Source organism: Macrobrachium rosenbergii, chromosome 23 (assembly GCF_040412425.1).
Source record: "Macrobrachium rosenbergii isolate ZJJX-2024 chromosome 23, ASM4041242v1, whole genome shotgun sequence".
NCBI lineage: Eukaryota > Metazoa > Arthropoda > Malacostraca > Decapoda > Palaemonidae > Macrobrachium > Macrobrachium rosenbergii.
The window spans coordinates 22808216-22826748 of NC_089763.1; the positions used below are offsets into that span (position 1 = coordinate 22808216).

General features: G+C 36.7%; 1 protein-coding gene across 1 annotated transcript; it reads left to right on the plus strand.

Annotated features, from left to right (window-relative positions):
* The first annotated feature begins 1341 nt into the window (after window positions 1–1341).
* Window positions 1342–17658, plus strand: LOC136851172 (facilitated trehalose transporter Tret1-2 homolog). Its single transcript, XM_067125130.1, has 7 exons — window positions 1342–1526; window positions 7472–7527; window positions 7874–8024; window positions 9248–9410; window positions 10047–10817; window positions 16506–16641; window positions 17118–17658. The coding sequence occupies exons 1-7, from the start codon at window positions 1460–1462 to the stop codon at window positions 17298–17300; spliced, it is 1527 nt and encodes a 508-aa protein (XP_066981231.1). The 5' UTR covers window positions 1342–1459; the 3' UTR covers window positions 17301–17658.
* The last annotated feature ends 875 nt before the right edge of the window (window positions 17659–18533 follow it).

Consider the following 18533-nt stretch of genomic DNA (forward strand, 5'->3'; position numbering starts at 1 on the left):
TATCTGTTGAAGAAGTCACATTTTTGTATGATAAGGCACCATGTTTCAAGGCTCTTCAGACACAGGAGCTGCTTCGAAACCATGGTATCGATTTCTTCTCGTCAAGTGAATTTCCCGGTAGTTCCCCTGACTTTAATGGTGTGAAAACATTGGTAGTATCCTAAAGGATCGTGCTGAAGCGCGCACAGTGAACTATGATGGCATACCAAGCCTCAACGACCTGCGAATAGAGGTGACCGCAGTGCTCAGGGAAATGGAGTTTGAGTCTCAGCTTTTTTGCGATTTGCTGAAATCATACCCCTCAAGAATGCAGGCTATGGTACAGGCAGGTGGAGGCCACACAAAATATTAAATACTCAGAGAGAAACTTAAATAAATACCTGTTCTGAATTACTTTTGTTTTTGTCCATATCAATTTTAGTTTATGTTGTAGAGGGGGGGCTCTAATTTCAGAAACACCCTGTATATATATAGATAGATATATATATATATATATATATATATATATATATATATATATATATATATATATATATATATATATATATATATACACACACGTGTGTGTGTGTGTGTGAGTATGAGTGTGTGGTTACAAAGTTTCATTACTATCACAATAATAACAGTAATAGGCCACCATTTCAACAAACACAAACATTTGTTAATGCATGAACACAAAACAGCTGATAAGAAAACGAGGGTACTTGAGCGATAACATCAGGCCTCCTCGAGTTCCTCTTTCAGAAAGTGTAAAAGAGAGCAAAACAAAAACAAAATACAAACGGATAAAAAAACAGTATCTTTCATAAAAAAAAAAAAATTGGGAAAATAAAGAACAATATATAAGTAAGTAAAAAATGCGCAGAAGTTTCTCCGGCGCAATCGAGTTTCCTGTACATCGTATAATGCCCTATGAAACTTTTAACCTTCAATACAATAAAAACTACTGAGTCTACAGGGCTGTAGTTTGGTATGCTTGATGATTGGAGGGTGGATGATCAACGTACTAATTTGCAGCCCTCTAGCCTTAGTAGGTTTTAGGATCTGAGGTTGGACAGAAAAGGTGCGGAAAATAAAGAACAAGATACGAAAAACCAGGACAGAAAATAAAGAACAAGAAAGTCGGCGCAGTTGCTTACTCAACACAACCGATAATCATTTTTGTCGCCACGCTCCGAGTATAAGCAGCGCTGATGTAGCCTGAGAAAATTTAGCCAAGAGGAGGAGTTAAGTCATTGTCCTTCTTCTTCTCTCTCTTCTTCTTCTTCATCTTCTTCTTCTTCTTCTTCTTCCCGAATTGGCTATGTCGTGTGCTTATATAAGCCGCCCGTCTTTCCTTCGTCATCATTCGCGATAAGAAGCCGAAAGGGATGTATATCTTTGTGCCCAGGCACACGCAGGATATTATTATTTTTCCTTTGCTTTCCCCGCAAGCAGCTGAAAAAGAAATTGGACAGGCATGGATGGCGAACGTGCGATTAATGCAGATGATTCTCCTGTACCCGGACTGGACAGCGACATCGCAGGTACGTAATATAAATATACACACACACACACACACACACACACACATATATATATATATATATATATATATATATATATATATATATATATATATATATATATACATATATATATATATATATATATATATATATATATATATATATATATATATATATATATATATATATATATATATATACATACATATATATACAGTATAAACTAAAATTGATATGGACAAAAACGAAAGTAATTCAGAACAGGTATTTATTTAAGTTTCTCTCTGAGTATTTAATATTTTGTGTGGCCTCCATCTGCCTGTACCATAGCCTGCATTCTTGAGGGGTATGATTTCAGCAAATCGCAAAAAAGCTGAGACTCAAACTCCATTTCCCTGAGCACTTCGGTCACCTCTATTTGCAGGTCGTCGAGGCTTGGTATACCACCATAGTTCACTGTGTGCGCTTCAACACGATCCTTTAAGATACTATCAATGTTTTCACACACATTAAGGTCAGGACAGCTACCTGGAAATTCACTTGACGAGAAGAAATCGATACCACTGTTTCGAAGCAGCTCCTGTGTCTGAAGAGCCTTGAAACATGGTGCCTTATCATGCAAAAATGTGACTTCTTCAACAGATAACACACTTTCAGGATCTCTGAGGAAAGGAAATACTCCACTAGTAAGCACAATTTCTCTGAAGTATTCGCCATTCCATGACTGTCCTTCTTCTTTGATGATCCACATTAACTATTTGGCTGTGAAACAGAAAAATTCCCAAACATTCAGGAAATTTCACAACTTGGTGATAGCGCACATCATCGCTGATATTATCCAACTTTGCAGCTCAAATGATGTCATTTTTATGATTTGGCTTCCTGACTGTGTAAATGAATTCATCTGATGCAGCAACATGGAGAAAGTCAGCTTCATCCCAATCTTTAAGAAATGAACCACAAAACCATGCACGTTCTTCTCTCTGTTGCTGAGTGATTTTGGGCTTGCTGATAACATGAAATGGCTTGATACCAGATTTTTTCAATTCACGATATACAGCACTATAACTTCTCTTCTTTCCCCTTTGTTTCTAGTTCAAGCAATTTACGTAAAGACTTTCTTTGGTCTACCCACTGCCTCAGCTATGATGTCTTTTGACTCCTGAGAAAGGACTTCCCAGGCCTCAAGATTCTCACTCTTTTTGCGATGACAGTCATAGGGATTTTTGTTCCAGTTTCTTTTAACAAGGGATTCATCTCTTTTAGTGTATTTAGCTATCCAGGAATGTGAAATGAAGGATGCACCAGCATCCCTGGCCTCTCTGAAGGTTATAGCCCGGATTCGGTCAATCCATCCAATTTCCTCCGAGTCATTAGCCATGGCTGTATCTAACTCCATCACTCACTGTATCTAACTCCATCACTCAGTTTGAAAATACAAAAAATGTTAAATGAAAACTAGCTTAATAGAAACTTAAAATAATGTACTTGGAGATAGGCTATAGCAGAAAACCTCATAACTTTCCATTTGTTCTGTGAAGGGGGCTCTAAACACCTTATATATATACATAAACACCATATATATATATATACATATATATATATATATATATATATATATATATATATATAAATATATATATATATATATATATATATATATATATATATATATATATATATATATATATATATATATATATATATATATATATCCAATGCAGCATGAAGGAATGTGTGCTTGAGATATTACTAAGTCCACGTCGGAAGGTGAGTGAAAACCGGGACTTTGAACAAGTACTTTTGTAGTTTATTCTGCATTTTCAAGTTCGCACTGAATACAATAGAAGTCGACAGAGATTTATATACAAAAACAGAAGGGGTGCTGGGATTGCAGTTTGTTGATCTGGGCAGCATGTTCTTTAAACAAAAAAGATAGGGAAAAGGATCAAGGGATAATCCAGGGTGGAGATTAACATTCCTGGTGGAAGTAGCTTCAATGAAGACAGTCTCTAGCAGATTTCTTTTCTGATGGTCGTTTTACCTTGTAGATAACCGTTGACTTATCCTAGTTCATCATATGGCCTGTCTTAAGCCAATGATCCAGAATGCCATTATTTGATAAGCCTCTTGAAATGGCATATTTGTGTTGGCAGCTTCTTACTTTTAGTCCTTTTAATGTTTGACCAATATAAATCTTATTACATTCTTTGAAAGGAATACTGTATACATTATTGTTTGAATTGGGTGGGCTATTCTTAATTAGCTTATTTCTCAAAATATTATTATATTTAAATACTAAGTTAATATCAATAGTTTTTAAAATGGGCACTGCTGGAATGAAATTAGGATGAAATGGTAAACAGAGAATATTCTGAAGTGCTTTGTTAACACTGGTTGGATTGTAATATGTCTTTTTTGCTTTATTTTTACAAAGTTCTAAAAAATATGGAGGGTAACATAATGAATCTCCTATTTCGTCAATGATTTTAAACTCCTCTTCTAAAAATTCAGGACTACAAATTCTAAGAGCTCTAAGACACATACTGGAAAATGTTGACACCTTAAGTTGTTTAGCTCTAACCATGCTAAACAAATCAAGGTGTCGACATTTTCCAGTTATATAAGCTGCTGCTCAGATTAACAAACTTGGACAACTCCAGCCCCACCTCCTGTTTTGTATATAAGTCTCTGTCAACTTTTTTGTATTCAGTGTGAACTTGAAAATGTAAAATAAACTACGAAAGTACTTGTTCAAAGTCCAGTTTTCATATATATATATATATATATATATATATATATATATATATATATATATATATATATATATATATATATATATATATATATATATATATATATATATATATATATATATATAACCCCCTACATGGACAGAGACTTACCTGGACCCCGTGGGTAGCGATGGTCCGAAGATCCCTCCCTCTCTCCACTTGACACTGGATGTGTGTGTGTGTGTGTTCGTTGTGTCTAGTGAGAGTGACCGATAAGGGAAGTGTGAGATCTTTAATGAAATATGGTTCATTTCTGTTGCAGGAGCTGTTTGGTGTAGACGGTGAAAATTCCAAGTTCCAATTACCTGTTTGAATCTCGCCGTGTATTTTATCATTTTTTTTTTCTGCGAGTTTTTTTTTTATTGTCTACACACTTTCTCTATTTTATTGTCTACACACTTTCTCTAACAAGTTGTGAAGTAGTGGGAAATATCCCACGTTATCTGACTTTGGGTTTACTGTGAAGTGTTTCTTTGTTTGACAGATGCATCGTGGATAAGCCAGGCACAGAGGTGCAAAATCACGGACAACGGTTTGGGAGACTGTTTAGACGTCTGTCCTAATTTGAAATATGACTATCTTGACCTTTGTAACAATATGGAGCATTAGTGGCGGTGTAGGGGAAAGGGAATTGCGTTTTTCCACGTTTGTTAACAGTTATGTTTTATTGATTTTTGAGGTGATGATTTAATAACAAATGATTTGAAGTCTCATGTTGGGTTTGCAAAACAAAGTTTATTTTTGCATATCAGGTTTGACTTACACTCACCAGTTTAGATGTAGGGTTTTCTTATAGAGTTCATGAGAGCGCCTGGGAGAGAGAGAGAGAGAGAGAGAGAGAGAGAGAGAGAGAGAGAGAGAGAGAGAGAGAGAGAGAGAGAGAGAGAGAGAAGGAGATGTTCTTTTTCAGTCACGACTACCAATTTTTGCAGTTAGGTGAACTAACTGAATCCTTCATGACATGGCTATAATATATGCATATATATATATATATATATATATATATATATATATATATATATATATATATATTATATATATATACATACATATGTCATATATGCATATAAATGTATATATATGTATATACTGTATATACATACACATATATATACATATGTCATATATGCATATAAATGTATATATGTACGAGTATATACCGTATATACATACATATATATACATATATGTATATATATACACATATGTATGTATTTATTTGTGTGCGCGCGCGTATGTGAATAAGTGTATGTTATTATTCTCGCTAATTTTGAAGGTGAATCTATAAAATAAATGTTGAGTGGAATTATAGCAAATTCCTTGGTGTTACAAGATATTTGTTTGTCATGATAGGCTGATTGCAAGTGATGATTCCCTTACGACGTTTTTATCTTGCATGTGAGAATCTTCTTTAAGTGATCGTTCCAAGTGCGTTTAAAGTGCAATGGGTGGTCGAAATGGTTGACCGAGAGAAGCAAGTTGCGTTGCAATTTAGCTGAAGAAGAGATGTAATCAGCTCATGCGGAAAGGAATGTCCTAATTGAGCATTTGTTGAACACTATGACCCTGGCGCAGAATTCGACCCTGGTTTGGGTACAGTCGAGTCATCGGTTACTTCTTTGTTAGGTAAAAATGCAGTTTCAGTGAGGCTCTGTATTTTCGGTTCCTGCTTTGTAAAAAAAAAAATGTAGTTTTTGTGGGGCTCTGTCAACTTATATTTTCGAATACTGCTTTGTCAAATAAAAAGACGTAGCTTTAGTGCAATATGAGATGGTTTATCACATAACTCCAAGTGGTTGTGATAAAGTTCAGTCTTGAATGAGTTCAGTCATTTAGGAGGGCTTGAGTGAACTCTTGCTTCTCTTTCTTTATCTCTTTCCCTGTCTCTCACGTGATCAGAAAACTGTACAGAGAGAGAGAGAGAGAGAGAGAGAGAGAGAGAGAGAGAGAGAGAGACGAAGCTGGAACTATGAGAAAAATATTATACTGAAATGTTAGTCACGATCCTTTAGAAATGGTGCAAGTTTAAAGGGTGTCTCATCTGTTCAATATATTCTGTTATAATGAGTTTTGCGTACTTGGTGCAAATGTAAAGGACTTATCATTTGCTTCGAAATATTTCACCACTAACGTGGCTCAAGTATCTAGCGCAGGTTAAAAGTACTATATACTAATTTTGGAGATGAATTATAAGTATGTTATTAATTAATATCATTTAAATAGAAATCTGAAAGAAGGTTATGAAGTATCAGCTTGGAAATGTATGAAAATATCATTTAAATATTATTAAGATTTAAGATCTTGCCTGGTGTTCAAGTGAAAAAATTATCAAAATGAATCCTCGTTTCTCAAGGTCAATTTTCTTGCCTCATTAAATTAACTTTTAAAATAACGAAAATATTTGTCAGTCGTATGTCTTTATTTGTAAGCAAATTTCACAATGATAGTAACCATCTTCTTTCCAAAGGTTCACGTATATTTTCGAGGACATGAAATTTCTGTTTTGTACCCAGCTTGAACATGAAAGAAATTTTGGAGTATGGAAGGATTGAAATTAACAAACAATAAGTCTGATATTTTTACACATTAAACATTTTCTAAGATTTATACTTTTGCTTTATAGCAATTATCGCTTCCCTTGTTCCTTCTTCTCATTTCCTTATTCTCATTCTATTCTATGTTACTCATAAAATCACACAGTACCGGACAGAATGTCGATCGCAAAACTTGCTGCTTTTGTCATTTGTCATGAACAAGTATGCAGTGGAAAAATCCCCATCCCCTTCTTCTCCCCCCACTTCCTTCTCCTCCCCTCCCCTCTCCCGGCTCAACCCCCACCTCCCAGTTTCACCCCTCCTGGCACGTGGCTTACACATATGCAGCACTGAACTCAAGCGAGTGCGTCGTGCTTTCAGTGAATTTTCTTTTCTTTCAGCAACAGCAGTCGTCATTATCTGCATTTACTTGCTTAATTTTGTTTATTTAGACATCGATTTTTTTTTCTTTCAGTGATAAGCTTTGCTGTTGAATTTGACGTTGCATTGTCTCTGACAGCGGTGCCAAAGGACTTATCATGCCTTGTGCCGTCGTATTGATAGAGATGTTAATGTTAATAACAATATTTTTGTCGCCAGTAGTAAAACTTCCAATTTTCCTTTCGCTTCCAAGGTTTAACTTCGCCGGGGGAAACCAAGAATTTAACCATGATGACGCTACTTAAACAGGTAAGAATAACTGCTAAGCAAAACCCTTTTCTTTTTTAAGTCTTTGTTAGTATATTTAGGAAAGAATTGTCACACGTTGCAATGCGCTTCCGCTTAACAGAAATTCCACAAACATTCGAAATGAGTAACAATCCACCGAAGTCACCAATTTCCCGGCAAAGAGTCTAGTTAGTTCAAATTCTAGCTACTGCTGGTTTAGTGAGCATGACAGCCCTATGAGGGAACCTCTTGACCTTTAATGACTGCTGATCAGTTTACCGAACGTGGAGACATTCACTGGTGCTCTCTGTGTCTGATAGTACAGGGAAAGAGAGAGCTTCTAATACTGCCTGCTTGCTGTTTCCAGTGTGTGGTAGTGCTGGCTGCTAGCTTCGTGTACATCCCGTGTGGTATGATACAAATGTGGAACAACGTCTTCGCCACTCACATGGTGGACAGCAATGCCACTATTTTAGGTCACGAGATCACGATAGTACCTTGGCAGAAGGATTTGGTTGGTAAGAAGCTTTCTTCATTGCGTTCTATCGCTCTTTCTCTAAGACTGGACTATTGGAGCTAACTTTGAGTATTGATTACAAAAAGCCTGATGATCTCAGAGATTATCGGCCTATTTATATAAAAAAAAAACATTGCAGGTATCTATCTATCTATCAAATGAACATATTTTCAAATGTCTATTTATCTCTTTACCCATAACATGGGAATGATTCCAAATATTTGGCTGTCAAAACGAGAGAAATCATTCGAAATATTTATCTACCTATCAGACACATATTTCTGTCTATCTATCCATGTCAAGTATTTCTATCTATCAATCTGCCTGTCAGAGATTTTTGTCTATCTGCATGCTTGTGCGATGGAGCTTGAGTATTACAAATACTGAACTGGAACACTCCCAGACGTTTCTGTTTCAAAGAAAAGCCATAACAGCTGTCTTGAAGACTTTTGAAACAACTTCTAACCTTTACTCTGAAATAAATCTAACCTTGGAAATAACTTTAACCCCTACTTTGTAATAATTTCTAACCTTTCAAAAACTTCTACCCTTTGAAATAACTTCTACCCTTTGAGATAACATCTAACCTTTGAAAAACTTCTAACCTTTGAAAAACTTCTAACCTCTTCTTTGAAATAACTTCTAGCCTTTAAGATAACTTCTAACCTTTGAAGTAACTTCTAACCTTTCATATAACTCCTAACCTCTGCTTTGAAATTACTTCCAACCTTGAAAATAACGTCTAAACTCTTAAATAACTTCTATCCTCTTCTTTGAAGTAACTTCTAACCTCTCCTTTGAAATAACGTCTAACCTTTGAAATAACTTCTAACCTCTGAAATGGCTTTGAACATCTTCTTTGAAATAACTTCTAACCTGTTCTTTGAAATAACTTCTAACCTTTGAAATAACTTCTAACCTTTGAAATGGGTTTGAACATCTTCTTTGAAATAACATCTAACCTTTGAAATAACTTCTACCCTCTGAAATGGCTTCGAACATCTTTGAAATAACTTCTAACCTCTGAAATAACTTCTAACCACTTCCTTGAAATAATTTCTACCCTTTGAAATAATTTCTAACCTTGGAAATAACCTCTAACCTCTGGAATAACTTCTGACCTCTTCTTTGAAATAACTTCTAACTTCTGAAATAACTTCTAACCTCTTCTTTGAAATAACTTCTAACCTCCGAAATGGCTTCTAACATCATCTCCGTCCTCAGCCAGCATCACAGAGATAGGGGGCATGGCTGGGTACATAACGGCCGGGTATTGTGTTCGTCTCGTCGGGAGAAAATGGTCCTTAATTCTGATAGCCTTCCCAGCTATGGTCGGATCAGCAGTTACTGCACTTGCTGGCAATATCTACATGATCATCGCAGGAAGGTGAGAATGTGTAGTCAATAATAATAATAATAATAATAATAATAATAATAATAATAATAATAATAATAATAATAATGGCATTCAATTTATACAGTCTTCTCTATTCTTCTTACAATTTTCTTTTCAAAATAAGACAACAGGAAAACTTTCTATGTCCTTAGGTAACCTGATACATTAACTACATGCTGATGAAGAGAAGATTGTAAGAAGAACAGAGAAGAAACGGCCACTGTTTTCAATGCTACTGCCCTCAGGGAAGGTCTCTTCCATAATAATAATAATAATAATAATAATAATAATAATAATAATAATAATAATAATAATAATAATAATAAATGAGTAATCAATTTTGGACAGCCCCATATGGAAGATGTAATCAGTCTTGAAAATGACCGAATATAGTCTATATTACTGTATCCTTTCCTGGACAGTTATTTCACTTATAAAGGGAATTATACAGGGCCCTTAGCAACGCGCTATGAGACTAGGAAGACTCACGTTGATAAATTTAAAGGAATGGTGTAGTCGGAAATGGCAAAGAGAGAGAGAGAGAGAGAGAGAGAGAGAGAGAGAGAGAGAGAGAGAGAGAGAGAAAATATAAATTGATTACTTCACGCATCCGCATTTTTTCCGCAGATTCTTGGACGGGATGTCGGTTGCCATGTCTTACGTAACAGTGGTCACCTACGTCACCGAAATCTCCGATGAGTCTGTCCGAGGCGCCTTTTGCATGATTTCGCTCCTGGTGCTGCAATTGGGAAGCATCCTCGTGGTGTCAGCGGGTAGCGTGCTCACCTGGTACTACATGTCTCTCGTGTGCCTGTGCTTGCTCTTCACCCACTGCCTCGTTGCGCTGACCCTTGACGAAAGCCCTTCGTTCCTGGCCTTCACCAACCGCGAGGAAAGGGCTCTCGAGCTGCTGCGGAGACTGAGGGGACCCATTACCGATGTCCAAAAGGAACTGGAGTACCTGAAGACGCAGAACCAAGACGGCGACAACATCCGGGGATATGGGGCCCTTTTCCAAAGGCGGCACCTGCTGACAATGTGTCTCCTGAGCGGCATGTTTTTCATCTTGTTCTTCAGCGGGAATCTGGTCCTGAGGGTGAACGCTGCTCGGCTACTGCAAGACCTAGGTCTACCTTTGGAGGAGAAGTACACGACCATCTTGCTCGGCCTGGTTCTCCTTTGCGGGAACACCCTTTTGATACTAGTCGTAGATCGTTTGGGACGGCGCCGATGCCTGATTATGTCTCTTTCCATCGTGGCTGTGTCTTGTGCATCGCTGGGGACATTTATTTACGTAATGGACGGGAATTCTTCCGTGGCTGAGCCAGAAGTTCTAGAACTATTTGGATTTTCCAGCGCCTCGGCAAATACGACGCTGACGCAAGTTGAAAATTCCAGGTAAGGGTTTCTTGTTTACAGGAAAATATAGAGTAGGCAGGGTTGCTTGATCTATTTATTGTCTTTACTCTGAAGATAGACTTACTGTATGGACACATATTCTCATGATGAAACGTTGATGACACTAATATGACCTTTAAAAGGAATTTCAGAAATATGTTACTCAGTGTCGTATTTTCTATACTAGCTTTTCGGAAGCCTGTAAAACAACAAGCTAGGAGGCCATTGAATAAACATATGACCTGCACGATAATAACTAACTGTATGTTACAGAGTGTCCACAGCGCAAATAAGAAAGTTGCGTTTTAGAAAACATTAGTAGAAAATAAAGCTTCAATTTTTTTTGTAGTAATCCCTCATTACCTCTTACCAGGACCTTGTGGCGGAATGATATCCTAATTGTAAGCAATATAATTCATATATCACTCACCACAAACATTTTTTTTATTGTATATGCTTGTCTGCACATGCTTTCTCTGCATATCTTGTAAAAATGCAATGAAATCTTCAGAGTAGGTTAATAGAGTAAGAAAGGCATGAAAACCTACACTACTGCCGTAAGTTAGGGTTCTTGTGAGATTGGCTATTTTACTTATGTATAATCCTTTAAACATTATAATTCTGAGTGGTCGCCTCTTTCCTTAAAACAGGCTCATATTAATGCTTAATCATCTCAGTTTCCTAAGCTTACGAATTTTAAGAATATGTTGAAACACAGATAACCATTAACCATAATGTATCATCTGAGCTGCATATCCAGAGTAGATGTATCACCTTTTGTTTATATACATATATACATACATACATACGCAGCTCTCAGGCTCACTCTCGGCCTGCCAGCGTCTAGTAGGATACAGAAGCAGCACAGGGCTAGGCTAGCAACCTCATTCCTAAAGACTTTATATATATATATATATATATATATATATATATATATATATATATATATATGTATATATATATATATATACAGTATATATAATATATATATATATATATATATATATATATACAGTATATATAATATATATATATATATATATATATATATATATATATATATATATATATATATATATATATATATATATATATATATATATACAGTAATCCCTCGATTATCCTGATCTTCATTATCCGGACCTCGACATTCTCTGAGACAACTGGACCAGGGACCAAAGATATATAATACATATATATATAACATTTAAAAAATAAAGAAAAAACACTGTCCGATGTTTGGCAATGCTGCGCGGCGTAAGGAAATGTTGGTAACACTGCTGACACTCATAAAGAGACTGAGAAGGGGTTTATGGTGTTTAGGAGGCCTGGAGAAGTTTCCAAGTTTTTTTTTTTTTGAGGGGGGGGTGTCTGATGTCTGGGCATCAATGAGAGAGGAGGGTCAGTAAAGCTTTTCTGAGGCAGACTCACCCAGAGAAAGGGTTGTTTTGGAAGATGGGTAGAGCAGGGAAGGAGTTTCCTTGGCTACGAGGGTGGGGTGGGGTGGGGTGCAGTGTTGATGGGTAGAGAGGGGTAGGCAGGAGTTTTTCATTAGGGCTTGTTTAATTTTAAGACTTTACCTTCATGCTTTTCTGACATTTTATTAAAGGATATGCACAGTACTGTATTGTAACGTATTATGAAATACATCAAGCACAAAGCAAAAAAAGAAGAGAGAGAGAGAGAGAGAGAGAATAACAACTGAGGTATTGAAAACATTAAAGCCTTTAACACACACACACACTCCTTCCCTTTTTTATTTTTAATTTACTCTTTTCTCATTTTTATTTATATTATGTTTTCTAAGTGTTTTTATTTGTATGTGTTTTCTCATAATATTCACCGCATAAAAGATGAAAAATAATCAAATTTACAACCCAAAAAGGGATAAACACATGCGATGTCCCTTAGCATGCGCATATACAGTACATAAGCGCACACTTCTCCCCTTTGGTTGATGACAGTGGGACAAGCTATAAATAGCACATGTTGCCGACATCTACAAATTTGCATTTTAAACATTTGTAATTAGAGACGAAATATCAACAGTAATAAAATATTCTCCAGTAGCATACTTTTATAGTATGTGTGATAATCACCCTTGGAGTTAACTAAACTTGTAACAAAATACTGTACAGGAAATCAAACAAAGCACAAAAAAAGGCAGCACACGATACTGCGCTCAGAAACACACGTGAACACACACACAAAGCGAAAGAGAGATTATTATTGGCTTAAAAGCACGACATCACTTAGCATGTCATGAAATGTCACTTTGTTTATTGCTTTTTTTTTTGTCTGATAAAGATACGTCATCAGTTTAATACCATATGGTAGAAGGTGCGGGGTGGGGATGGCGGGTGGCGGGGGCGGGGCGAGCACTCGTGCTCTCTCGGTGTTGGAGGAAACGTATACATCATTCTAATTCCTTTATTTTGAATGGCTGATACGTTTGTGTGTCATAAACTTATCTTTTGCTGATTGGCAACATCCGAAAAAGTATCAATGCCCTCAGTGATAAAAAGCGTTTTTCCTCCATGTATAGTCGCTTATTTGAGTCGTTTGCGGGTGTTTGTGATACGCTATGCCCTACCCTGACCACGTGGTTTTTGTTGCAGCGCCTGCAGCATTGCAGATGCTGTTAGTTGTGTGTGTATTGCTGTGTGTTATCTACATGGCCCTACATCAACCTGAAAGGGCGAGGAAGGTGTTGACCCTTCAACAGAAACTAGAAACCATCGAGAGATTTGAGGCAATTTGGTCTATGGCATGTATCATGAATGAGTACAGCATTGCATGGTCAACCCTTTATAATATCAAGGCTTCCCAGGACAAGCTGAAGAAGCACACAACGGATTTGGGAAGAAGACGTCCAGGAGTCAGGTCCCCAAGGTCATGGCCAAAGGCTGTCATGAGGATATTGAACGATCGACCTTGATCTGGTTTAGTCAGCAAATGAAGGCTGGCAAGCGCAAGCGCGCTGGCGGTGCTGAGCTGAAGGCTGCAGCTATGAAGTTCACCGGCCTGCTGGGGCTGCGGATTTGAAGGCGTCCGAAGCTTGGCTGATTCGACACGGGCTTTTGAATGAGAAGACTCTGGCGAAAGCTTTTGGGTGCTGATGTGCCAGGCTCCTCCAGTGTGTGCCTGTTGATGACCAGGACCCTCTGTCTAGACATCAATGAGGTACAGGAGGTACAGGACCTTGATGATACAGTGGTGTTGGAGGAGGAGGAGGAGGAGGAGGAGGAGGAGGAGGAGGAGGAGGAGGAGGAGGAGGAGAGGAGGAGGAGGACGACTGGTAAACCTTGCAAGATTTTAAAAGGCTGGCCAATGTATAGTTTTGGGACCAAACCGTTAAGTGAGAGAGAGTAGATATTGTTTTATTACAGCACTTATGTTTAAGCAAAACAGAAAAAGAAAGTGATACCCATTACCCATTCATAAAACCTACCGTACTGCATTTCAGGTAAGAGAGAAAAACGGGGTCTGCTTTTTTGTAAAGTGTATTTATAATTATTATTTTGTTACAAATAAAGGAAAATAATGCAACTAATTTCCTATTGCAGCAAGTTTTCGGTTTCAAGCATGATGGTTGTTTTTCATAAGTATATTTGTGTTTACACTTATGCAGTATTGACTAGGTAGTGGAAGGGTACGGAATTGGGATTGAACGCCCGTAGAGTTTTTGACTTGCGTTTATCCGGACTTCGACAGGGCCTTGGCTTTCTCAATCCGGATGATCGAGAGATTACTGTATACATACACACACACACACACACACACACACATATATATATATATATATATATATATATATATATATATATATATATATATATATGCATATATATGTACCAGGTGTTTCAAATTAGAGCCCCCTGTCCACAGAACAAATGGAAAGTTATGAAGTTTTTTACTACCCTATCTCCAAGTACATTATTTTAAGTTTCTATAGCCTAAGCTATTTTTCATTTTAAATTTCTTGTATTTTCAGACTGAGTGACGGAGTTAGATACACCTATGGCTAACGACGCAGAGGAAATCAGATGGGTTGACTGAATCAAGGCTATAACCTTCAGAGGCCAGGATGCTGGCGCATCCTTCATTTCATGTTCCTTGATAGCTAAATACATTAAAAGAGATGAATCCTTTGTTAAAAGAAACTGGAACAAAAATCCATATGACTGTCATCGCAAAAAGAGTGAGAATCTTGGAAGGCCTGAAGTCCTTTCTCAGGAGTCAAAAGACATCATAGCTGAGGCAGTGGGTAGACCAAGAAAGTCTTTACGTAAATTGGCGCTTGAACTAGAAACAAAATGGGGAAAGAAGAGAAGTTATAGTGCTGTATATCGTGAGTTGAAAAAATCTGGTATCAAGCCATTTCATGTTATCAGCAAGCCCAACATCACTCAGCAACAGAGAGAAGACCGTGCATGGTTTTGTGGTTCATTTCTTAAAGATTGAGATGAAGCTGACTTTCTCCATGTTGCTGCATCAGATGAATTCTTCATTTACACAGTCAGGAAGCCAAATCATAAAAATGACATCATTTGGGCTGCAAAGTTGGATGATATCAGTTATGATGTGCGCTATCGCCAAGTTTTGAAATTTCCTGAATGTTTGGGAAATTTTCTGTTTCACAGCCAAACAGTTAATGTGGATCATCAAAGAAAAAGGACAGTCATGAAATGGCGAATACTTCAGAGAAACTATGTTTACTGGTGGAGTATTTCCTTTCCTCAGAGATCCTGAAAATGTGTTGTTATCTGTTGAAGAAGTCACATTTTTGCACGATAAGGCATCATGTTTCAAGGCTTTTCAGACACAGGAGCTGCTTCGAAACAGTGGTATCGATTTCTTCTCGTCAAGTGAATTTCCAGGTAACTTCCCTGACCTTAATGTGTGTGAAAACATTGATAGTATCTTAAAGGATCGTGTTGAAGCATGCATAGTGAACTATGATGGTAAACCAAGCCTCGACGACCTGCAAAGAGAGAGGTGACCGAAGTGCTCAGGAAATGGAGTTTGAGTCTCAGCTTTTTGCACTTTGCTGAAATCATACCCCTCAAGAATGCAGGTTGTGGTACAGGCAGATGGAAGCCACACAAAATATTAAATACTCAGAGAAAACTTAAATAAACACCTGTTCTGAATTACTTATGTTTTGTCCATATCAATTTTAGTTTATGCTGTAGAGGGTGGGGGCTCTAATTTCAAAACACCCTGTATATATATGTGTATATATATATATATATATATATATATATATATATATATATATATATATATATATATATATATACATATATATACAGGGTGTTTCAAAGTAGAGCCCCCCACCCTAAGCATAAACTAAAAATTGATATGACAAAACATAAATAATTCAGAACAGGTGTTTATTTAAGTTTCTCTCTAGTATTTAATATTTTGTATATATACATATATATATATATACATATATATATATATATATGTATATATACATATATATATATACATATATATATATACATATATATATATATGTATATATATATGTATGTATATATATATATATATATATATATATATATATATATATATGTATATATATACATATATATATATATATGTATATATATATATATATATATATATATATATATATATATGAAAATGTGAACATAAAATTCTTATATCGATTTTCAGCTGGCGCTTCCTAAGTGTAGAGAACTTGGCACCCTTGCTTCTACTGATGGGTGCTTGTCTCGGGCAGAGTACTGGTATCGGGTCAATCGTTTGGGTACTGCCCTCTGAGATGTTCCCTACCAGTTTAAGGTCGCAGGTAAATATTTTCATATAATAGTAATTATGAACTAACACTGCAGTGTGAACAGAAACTTTTCTAATATAATGGTAAATGTTTGGAATTTTTGTTGGATTATATTTTTCTTCTACGACTTTTCAGTCCTGAATTGTATTTCATTGTTTGAGGGTAGCTAAGGCACATTTTGAGCTTTAGATTATTCAGTTTTCAACGTGTGTTTATTCTTTCAATGCACAACCATATTAATTTGTTTTTAACTGTCCATTTATATTCCTCTTCATTGTTTTTTTTTTCCTGCATGTTCTTTCCATACTGTGGAACTTACTACAGCCGCGTCCATAGAGTCTAAATGTGTCATTATCAGGCCCTGGCAACTTCCTTTATCAAACCAGATGCACTCTTGCTTGGTAGGTTGTCAGAGCATGACAATGAACTGCTCACGGCTCGTTGGCCTCGGCTGTGCTCAAGTAATCGGCTTTGCAACTTCCTCACAGGCAACGGGAATCTGCATGATGATAGGCAGCATAACGGGATTCAGCTCCTTGCAACTCTATGGGCCGATGCTGGCTGCGTTCTCTCCGGCTGGAATGTACTGGCTGTTCTCAAGCGTTGCCTTCGTCGGCGTCTTCTACGTCTACTTCTTGTTGAAGGAGACTAGCAAGATCAAAGTTGGCTGAGGGGACCTCTGTTTAAGGCGGGAAGACGAAGAAAATAAACGAAAACATTCCTAGTGGCTCTGTTAGCGTGTGGCATTCAAGATTTTCTTCAGAACTTTGCAGGAAGGTTTAATTTCGCGTGAGACTCTGCGTTCATTTCCGGCAAAGGAAGAAGTCTGAAGATGTTATTTTGTTGTGTATTTGAATAACTCTAAAAGAATCCCTGGAAAACTCAACTCTCCAAATCAGTGATTTAACAAAAAAAAAAAAAGGGAAAAACTGGCAAAACATATTTGTGATAACATTATTCGCTTAGGTGTTTTGTTTCCTACGAACAAGACATGTAAATATATAATTATTATACGGTGATGCTTTTTTATGTTACTTCTTCATTTTCCTTTGAGTGGACTAATTGCTTTCACCTGTTTAGAATGGAAGGAAATCCTTTTCTTTATATAACTTATTTCATTCTCTGCATCTCTTGACGAAATGAATGAAATATGAAAATGAAACTTTAAAAATGTCAGCTTTACATTCATGTTTAGCAATACCATCAAAAGAAACTTTATGAAAAATATAGGTGATTGCAACAAAAACAAAACGAACTGTTTAATTCGATATCGGATTTGAAGAAAAAAAATTATATATGCAGGGTAAACGGGCAGGTGGGTTTGAATAAGAGTGCAAGAACACAGGAGGGCCTACTCTGTTAACTTCAAAAATAGGTCTCGATAACGGAACTGATTTTGATAATACCAAACAGGCATGTATAGACTCGGCTATTGACCAGAGGAACGTTACTTAATGGAGCAATTATTCACTGCGTAAATTTTTCAATCACAAAGATATCATTAGTAATGTGATAAGATGTACCGGTATTTTCAAAACCTATAAAGCTTCATATAGAGCCATGGGTAACGGACATTCTAGTACACCCTGTAGGAGGTGAGGGGCAGTTCCGTCAGTGCACCTCTAATGGTGCACTGTAGAAGGTTCTTTGCAGCATCCCTTCGGCCCCTACCTACAACTCCCTTCATTCATTCTACTGCACCTCCATTCATATTCTCTTTTTTCCATCTTATTATCCACTCTCCCCTGAGAATTTTTTCACAGTGCACCTGTGAGGTCTTCCTCCTGATATACCTTTAATTAAAACCTTTTTACTCACAGTTTTCCTTTCAGTGGTGAATATATACATTTACACTGACATCATTGTGGATTTCTTCACCATTTTATTGACCAGTGCGATTAAGA

Bases quoted from the DNA above. Each gene is read 5' to 3' on its own strand.
- LOC136851172 (XM_067125130.1), top strand. From the start codon at position 1,460: ATGGATGGCGAACGTGCGATTAATGCAGATGATTCTCCTGTACCCGGA. The intron at 9,411-10,046 runs GTGAGAATGTGT...TTTTTTCCGCAG, and splicing joins TACATGATCATCGCAGGAAG to ATTCTTGGACGGGATGTCGG. The intron at 10,818-16,505 runs GTAAGGGTTTCT...ATCGATTTTCAG, and splicing joins ACGCAAGTTGAAAATTCCAG to CTGGCGCTTCCTAAGTGTAG.